The following is an 8,494-nucleotide window of genomic DNA, read 5'->3' on the forward strand; positions in this document are numbered from 1 at the left end:
CTCGGTTATATAGACCCATGGTCCCTCCACTAGTTGAGATAATATTGCTTGTAAGACTCATATACTTGGTTTTGATTAATCAATTATAATTCTCAAATTAGACTATGTCTATTTGTGAATTTTTTACTAAGTAAGGGCAAAATTGTAAAAAAAGAGTTTTATGGGCATATTTGTTAATTATGATAGTTTGTATGGTTCAATTAATAAATATGATAAATGAAAATATTATTTAATAATTATTTATAGTTATTAAATAATTAGAATTGGCATTTAAATGGTTGAATTTGAAAATTGGCGTTTTTGAGAAAATCAGATGCAAAAATGATAAAACTGCAAAATTGCAAAAAGTGAGGCCCAAATCCATATTGTATAGGCCGACCACTTTTATAGGGTTTTTCATCTGGTATTTTCATTATTTTAATGCCAAATAATTCAAACCTAACCCTAGTGGAATGCTATAAATAGATAGCGAAGGCTTCAGGAAATTTACACTTTTACTTCTGATTTCCTTCAGAGAAAAACCTGAGCCTTCTCTCTCTATACCTAGCCGCCACCTTCTTCTCTTTCTTCCCTATTCAATTTCGAAATCACTTAGTGTTAGAGTAGTGTCCACACACAGCAAGTGATACCTCAATCTTAGTGAGGAAGATCGTGAAGAAAGACATTCAACAAGAAGGAGTTTCAGCACTAAAGAAGGAGAGAAAGAGATCCAGGTTCAGATATTGATAATGCTCTGCTACAGAAAGGAATCAAGGGCTAGATATCTGAACGGAAAGAGTCATATTATTCCGCTGCACCCAATGTAAGGTTTCTCATACTTTATATGTGTTTATTTCATCGTTTTAGAAAGTTCATATTTAGGGTGTTAATCAACATACTTGTGAGTAGATCTAAGATTCTGGTAAAATAATTTCCAACACTAGTGATGTCTCCATTATGAAGAATCACGTCAATTAAGGAAGGATATGGATTACTCTCACCTAATCCCTATGATACCTACAGCATAGGTCATGTATACCCTATTTTACATCTCTTAGGAACTTGTGGACATACATGGCTGACACTCAGAGACAAGTGATTCCTTTTTAGTGATCCTTACCAAACTCTATAAATACCCCTGAACAAAATGGGAAGATTGATCGAAAAAAAGAAAACAAGAGAGAGAGAACTCACCAAGAACATTCTCTGTATAAGAACTCTCATTAATAAAAAAGACTCGTGGACTACGGCTCATTAATGCCTGAACCATGTAAAAACCACATGCATTAATTATTTCAAAGCTCTCTTCATTATCTCATTTAATTGGTTGCCGAAAATCTCGGTCAACGATAGTATATCATTTATTTAAGATGATATTTGGTTTTTATTTTATTATATATAAATTTTTTGGTATGTATACATATTTTAATAGTGGTATATATAATTTTGTTAGCATGATATATATATTTCTAGTATTAATTTAGTATTATTATAATTTCTTTGTGGTATATAATTTTATTACTACGATATATTAATTTTCAGTGATACCATAAATCAAATACTGTTGTATTTATTTTATAATCCAATATATTTATTCGTTTTTGTTACAATATAATAATATGTAATACTAAAAAAATTATATAACTTAATTTAATTATTATATATATTTTTTTAAAAAATAATGTGTAATAAATACAATTAATTTATTATATTTTGTCATTTTTTAATTTTTTAAAATAACATATAATAACTTAATTTTTAAATTCAGAGACATTTTGAAAAAAAAAAAAAACTGCCTAAGAGAATAGAGAGAGGAGAGTAGAGATGGAAATTTATACCGCTGAGACCCGCTCCTAATGGGTGGGGATTCCCCGTCTTGGTGGTTAATGGAGCGGTGGTGGGGGACAATTTCAATACCCGAAGCGGGAATGGGACAGGGGCGGGAATAATACTATCTGCACCATATCCGACCCCGATATAGATATATATAATTTCCTTTTTATTCTTAATTATATATAGTATATATATGATTGATAATCAAAATTATTTTGATTATCATCCATGATCAAAATTATATATCATATGCTTAAATTATAAAGATCTAATGACAATAGTGAACTGATGATCATTGTGGATTACATGTGTAAAAATATTTTCTTCTCGATTCTTAATTTCATTTTTGTTTACTTTTTAATTTGTTGGGAGGCTTGAGAGGTATGAGACTATGATCCTATACTTGAGTTATGATTTTTTTGTTTTTGTTTTTTTTTCAAACTTTGAGACATATTTAGTTTTTATTTTCTACTAGGTTATGTTTTTTTTAGGTAGGTTTATCTTTTATTTTCTATGAATTATGAATGCATAATACATATTTGTGAAAATATTGGTTTAATTTATTTTTAATTTTTTTTTTCATTTTACCTTAATGGATACCCGATGGGTATTTCCCTACCCCGAATCCGCTGGTTATTAGACGGGAATGGAGGTATAAATAGGTAGCGGGAATGGGGGTATGAATTGCATTCCCCGTACATTAACCGCCCAATTTCCATCTAGAGGAGAAGAATTTTGTGTTAATTATATGAGAAAAGAGGGGTTAAACTTAAATTTTTGAAAAGCTTTGAAGCGGCGTAACTGAAAGTGTGAAAAGGCATAGCTTCCCTCGTTTATTTTAGTATAACCACACAGAGCAGAAACAGAGAAGAGATTAGAGAAGAGTCAAAGTGAGTGAAAATGTCATGCTTGGGAAAGAGAAAGGAGGAGGAGGAGGATCAGGACCAGGACTTGGCCTCCGAAGCCTTGGCCGGCAGCCATGTTCATCATGCTCAGGGTCCCCCCAAGAAGACCCTCAAGAAAGAAGACTCTGCTGATGACTCGAACGACGACGTTGTCGTTTGCGAGATCTCCAAGAACCGTAGGGTTTCTGTACGCCATTGGCAGGGCAAGATCTTCATCGACATTCGCGAGTACTACCTCAAGGATGGCAAGCAAATGCCTGGCAAGAAAGGTTCTCCTTCTTCATTACGTTTTTATGCTTTTTAGGGTTTTATTCTATTTGATGATCTTCCCATGCTTTATCTATCCACTTCTTTCTTTCTTTTATTTCTCTACTTATCTATGCTTACAAGTTGAACCAAGAAGAGAAATGAACTAGATAACTCCTTTCGAATCAATAATTAAATTCCTTTTGGTTTTGGATTTCACCCGAGTTTCGGAATAAGTTTTTGGGTTCTATTCTAATGTATAGAAACCGAATAAAGCCCCAAATGATGTATGGAGACAGAGATAGCCGTTTATTTCTCTGTATGGACATTAGGGTTTGTGTTATTTCTGCTCCATAAATTCTAGTAATTCCAGATTCTCACCTAAACTAGTTGTAAACTTTTGCTAGTTGTACTTATAGTACCTGCTCTCTTTTGGCCTTGTCCTTGTGTGGAACAATCTGTATTATTAGGTTTGATTGAGATGAAATACTATGAGATGATTTTTTTCTTCTGTGTGTGCATTCACTTGCTGAAGTATGCTTTCATACTCTTTAGATTTCCCAACTCCCTCCCTAAATCCTTGTAAGAATTGAATTTCAATGGTAGGGATAGAATCTTGCCATCATTAGTTTATGATCCATACAAGCCTCTGCCACTATTTTGTCGTCCACCATTGCCTACTTATTGATTTTAATAGTATCATCTGTTTCATAGAAAAGATGAAATCAAATCTTAGGTCTGCTTTAGTCATAATCAACTACCACTTACCAAAGAGTTTGGTGATATGATTGTATTCATCTCCACATTTTTTTCAGCTTAAAGTCAACCTTAATTATTTGGCACATTACTCAATATGCATCTAGACCGCAATATGCCTAGTTTGTGCAAAATGCTATGCTATGAGTTTTGGTTGAACACCATTTCATTTTATCTTTGCTACTTCAAAAGAGGGGAATTTTTAGCACATCTTGGTTTCTTTGGACGCGCGGATACTCATCTTTATAAAATGTAGTTCAGGTTATAACATGTTTTCCTTTGTTTTCAGGAATCTCACTTACCATGGATCAGGTAATTTTCCTTTATTTTCTGTTTCTGCAAACATTGACTTGGAGAGTGTTACAATACTCATTTTTAATATTCTCTTGCAGTGGAAAATTTTTCGAGATCACGTCGAGACAATTGACAAGGCGGTTAAGGAGAATTGATAGGAAAGAGTAGTTGTTGGTGGTGGGTGCCCTTCTTTTGTTCATTTTGTTTCTGACATATTATGGAACAGCTTTTAACTTTTACGTGTTTTAACCCTGTCTTACCAGTAGTTAGTTTGCTGGGCTTATGTTGATATTAAGGGAGGATATGATAATACTAGAATGAAAGGTTTGGGTTATCACTTATCAGGTTGGTTTTAATGTGTATCTAGCTTGTGATTATATTTAGGACCGACCTCCAAGCTTACTGATATTCTGTTTTGGGAATTTAGGATGGACCATATTATCAATATATATCTTAATTTGATCCATTGATTTATAGTTTCAATTTTAATTTTATGTGCCACGGCATTTGTTCGTGGAGTTGTCTTTAAATTTAGGATTTTATTAGTGGGGAGAAAACCATTCCTTTTTAAAATAGCAAGGAAAAGAAAAACGGGAGAAGGAAGATGGACTACCACTACATTGTTTTTTAATTTTTCTCATTTCGTATTTCAAATTTTTCACGGCCAAAATTGGTATATTACTTAATACTAGTTCAAAAAAAAAAAAAAACAAATGTAATTCTATAATAATCAATATCAATATATATATATACTAGCAAAAAGCTACGTGCGAGGCACGTATACTAAATTTTATGCTAATTTTTTTCTATGTTATTTGAAAGTTATACAATTAAAAATTAAAGAAAAAATATTATTAGTTATTCGGTGAGATTATTATTATTATGTGTATAGGAAGAAATCACAAATTAATTAATCTTATAATTTTAACTTTAATCAAATAGGATCTAGATATATGAACAATAAATAATCACGTAAAAATCAAAAATAATTATTTGAATAAAGAATTTAATATACACAGTTATATATATGAATCCTATTAATAAAAAATAATTATTCAATATATGAACAATAATTTGTCACGCTATATGTTTTCAATAAAGAAATCCACCTCCTTATAGTCAAAAATAAATAATACATGTAATACAGATCTTTGTAATAGGATCTTTGTAATACAGATCTTTGAATAAAGAATTTAATATACACAGTTATATATATGAATCCTATTAATAAAAAATAATTATTCAATATATGAACAATAATTTGTCACGCTATATGTTTTCAATAAAGAAATCCACCTCCTTATAGTCAAAAATAAATAATACATGTAATACAGATCTTTGTAATGGAGTACTTAAAAGAAACAAAACTTCAGTTATCATAATCGGAAAAGGTTTAAGTGAACTAAATAATGACTAAGAAGATCTAAATTACAAAATGAAAATAATATGTCTATATGAGTATGATTTTTTTGCTATATGAGCATGATTGATCTAAGAGAAAATAGATAAACCTATAAACATATAAATATACTTAATATTAATTTTGACAAAGAAACAATTCAATTATAAACAATTCTAAATATCAGCTTGACAATTTCAACACACTAATTTACTCATTAAATAACCATAATGTATACTTCATGATAATTTTATTTTATTTGATATCAAATGATAGAGATTATTGAGGTTTTCAGCCATGAAAAACACACTATGATCAAAAAGTAATGCTCATTAATTGTATATTTCAAAGAAACCCTAATTTCCATGAATGTCCCTAATAAGATATAAACAATCAAGTTGTAAATTAAAAAAAAAAAAAAGTAGCAAAATTTCAGTTAATATAAGAAATAGAACAAATTGAAGATTTATACAATATTGGAATTTAAACTTTTAGAGGCCATTAGCGAAGGGGCGAAACTCGTTAGATCCCCTAGGAGAACACTACCTTAATAGTCTGAACACAAAAATTGTAGAAATCAAAATATGAATAAATTAGCATCATCAACAAAAGGAAAATTAAAGGGAAAAGACTTAATAATTACGTGACAAATAATTATTGATTGAATTAAAAAGTTAAGATTATAAGATTAATTCAAATATTATTCATATATTGATTCTAAAAAGAGTAAGAAAAAGAAACATCATTTCTTTGTGCCCAAGCTCTTTCGGATTTTACAAACTCTTTGATATTAACAAAATTGTTGCTTTAATTTTTCATCACACTAAAAACATATTGTTTTAGCTTTATTGGACAACCATATTTTCCCTCCTAAAAAGTCATTTTTTTTTTTTTTAAAATTGAAAGATGTGATGTTTGAGTAATTACATGTTGTTGCCCCTGATTTTGCCCAATATACGTGGACCAACCAGATAAGGACACGTGGATCAAGCAATTTACAATATTTGCTAAGTCTTTATGCCATAAGGTAGCGTCCAGGACGTAGCTCCCGGAGAAGGCATATGGAACTCCATATGCTCCCGGAAGCTCGAGTAACGTTAAGGCATCCCCGCGAGGTGTCAGTTTTCTCCTGAGCAATCAAGTCGCATTAAATGCCGCATGGGAGGAAGCGTGTTGGGACTGCTACACGCAATAAAGCCTGACGGCACAACCTCCAACCAACAGCTGCACAGTAATGATCATTTAAGTCTAGCGACGGCTACACTGTGAAGAGTCACATCAGTCAAAAGGCAATAAGGACATTCCACATAAAAACCCTACAACACCTAGGGATTTGACCATGCCTTACCCATGGTATATTCATTGGGAATGCCCAACTTTATGGATACTTACAGATACACTTGTAAGGACAATTCTGGGGATCACCCCACCAAAAACACTATAAATACCCCCCTCAAAGCTCATTAAAGGGGGTCGAGAATCATGGGTTGCATAAGAGCAAGAAGAGTAAATACTCACCAAGAACATTCTCTGTATTTATAAGAGTGAATTACTCACCAAATACATTCTCTGTATTAAATACATCCATAAATAACAAAGACTCGTGGACTAAGGCTCATTAACGCCCCAACCACGTAAAAGCCCTTCTCTAATTTTCTTACAGCTCACTAACTTTATAATATTTTATTAGTTGTCGAAAACCTCGGTCAACATTTTGGTGCTTTCATTGAGAGCTGAAGAAAGCTACTGTAAACGAACACTTGACTTCACAAACATGGTGGAGACTAGAAGTACTCGTCAGCCTCGCCCTCTAGAAGATGCTCAAGACCCGAATGAGGAAGATGTAGCCTCAAGAGCAGCAGAGGGCTCCGAGGAAGAAGAAGGAATTCCAGATGATGGCTACGAGGGAAACCTCGATGAGTATGCCTACGACGAAGGTAGTTACTCGGAGTTGGTGCTTCTCAGACAAAAAGCTATCAATCACGAAGCCGAGATCGAAGCTCAGAAAGCGCAAAACCAGAAAATGCAAGAAGTGATGCTGGCCATGCAAAAAGCCATGGAGGCGGCTGGCATTCACGTGCACCCCAAGGCAATGACCGCTGGACTTGGCAAGGAACCAGCGACGTCCTCGCCTAGTTCCCAACAGCAGAAATCTAGGGAGCCTAGCCCTATAAGGTACCCTGCTGAAGGGAACCAAATAAAAAACCCTACCTCTACCCCAGAGCGAAAGAAAAAGGCGCAGGATCCGCAAAAGATCCGCTCAGATTTCCCTAAAGGGAAAGGTCCGCAGAGGGGCAAGCCCCAAAAAGGGAGCTTTGGCCCTCAGGATCGAGAGGACCGAAAAAGCGTTTCCGTGCACCAAGAGCCCGGGGGTAGAGGGAGAAGAGGACAGAGGTGTCCTCCCGTTGATCTGAGAAATCAAATGGGAACCAAGGTGATCTCGGAGATCACCTTGACCAAAAAAGATACGGACCCGCGGTCTCCACGGGTACGTTAAATGAAGGAATTATGGCGGAACTCGCCATACTTCGAAAAGACATTGCCCGAGTCTCCCGAAGACAGAAAGGAGACGACTTCGACTCAGACAGCGAGGATCGGGAGCCATGTGCTAAGCACATCTTAGAGGCGGAACTCCCTAAGAACTTCAAGATGCCCAAAATGGCAGCTTATACCGGGAACTCCGATCCTAGCGACCACTTGTCACGATTCAACCGTATCATGACGGTCATGAGGGTCAGCAATGACGCCAAATGTCTGTGTTTCCCGCTTACTCTAAGTGGGTCCGCGGAGGAATGGTTCAAAAAATTGGAACCGGGATCCGTGGGCTGTTAGAACAAGCTACAGACCAACTTCCGGAGACAGTTTGTCGCCGCAAGAAAATTCAACCTGGAGGTCAGTGCCTTGACTAATATCAAGCAACTGCCCACCGAGACCTTGACGAATTATATAAAGAGGTTCCGAGAGGAAGCCTCGAAAACCAAGAAAGTTGACGACGGACAACAGCTTGCGCTACTCCAAGCAGGCATCCGCACTGGGACTCCTTTCTGGAATGAACTACAGCAAGAAGGAGCCGCTAGCCTTC

The 8,494-nt window shown here is 34.8% G+C and overlaps 1 protein-coding gene across 3 annotated transcripts; it reads left to right on the plus strand.

The window, feature by feature from the left end:
• The first annotated feature begins 2,502 nt into the window (after nt 1–2,502).
• LOC115715157 (RNA polymerase II transcriptional coactivator KIWI) lies at nt 2,503–4,479 on the plus strand. Of its 3 annotated transcripts, XM_030643978.2 has the most exons (3): nt 2,504–2,986; nt 4,009–4,031; nt 4,112–4,479. In XM_030643978.2, exons 1-3 carry the CDS (start codon nt 2,713–2,715, stop codon nt 4,166–4,168), a joined length of 354 nt encoding a protein of 117 aa, XP_030499838.1. In that variant the 5' UTR covers nt 2,504–2,712; the 3' UTR covers nt 4,169–4,479. The 3 variants fall into 3 exon arrangements, with proteins under 3 accessions (XP_060970239.1, XP_030499838.1, XP_060970238.1); XM_061114256.1 differs by lacking the exon at nt 4,009–4,031 and having other exon boundaries at nt 2,503–3,004; XM_061114255.1 differs by having other exon boundaries at nt 2,609–2,986; nt 4,009–4,479.
• The last annotated feature ends 4,015 nt before the right edge of the window (nt 4,480–8,494 follow it).

Source organism: Cannabis sativa, chromosome 4 (genome assembly GCF_029168945.1).
Source record: "Cannabis sativa cultivar Pink pepper isolate KNU-18-1 chromosome 4, ASM2916894v1, whole genome shotgun sequence".
NCBI classification, from domain to species: domain Eukaryota; kingdom Viridiplantae; phylum Streptophyta; class Magnoliopsida; order Rosales; family Cannabaceae; genus Cannabis; species Cannabis sativa.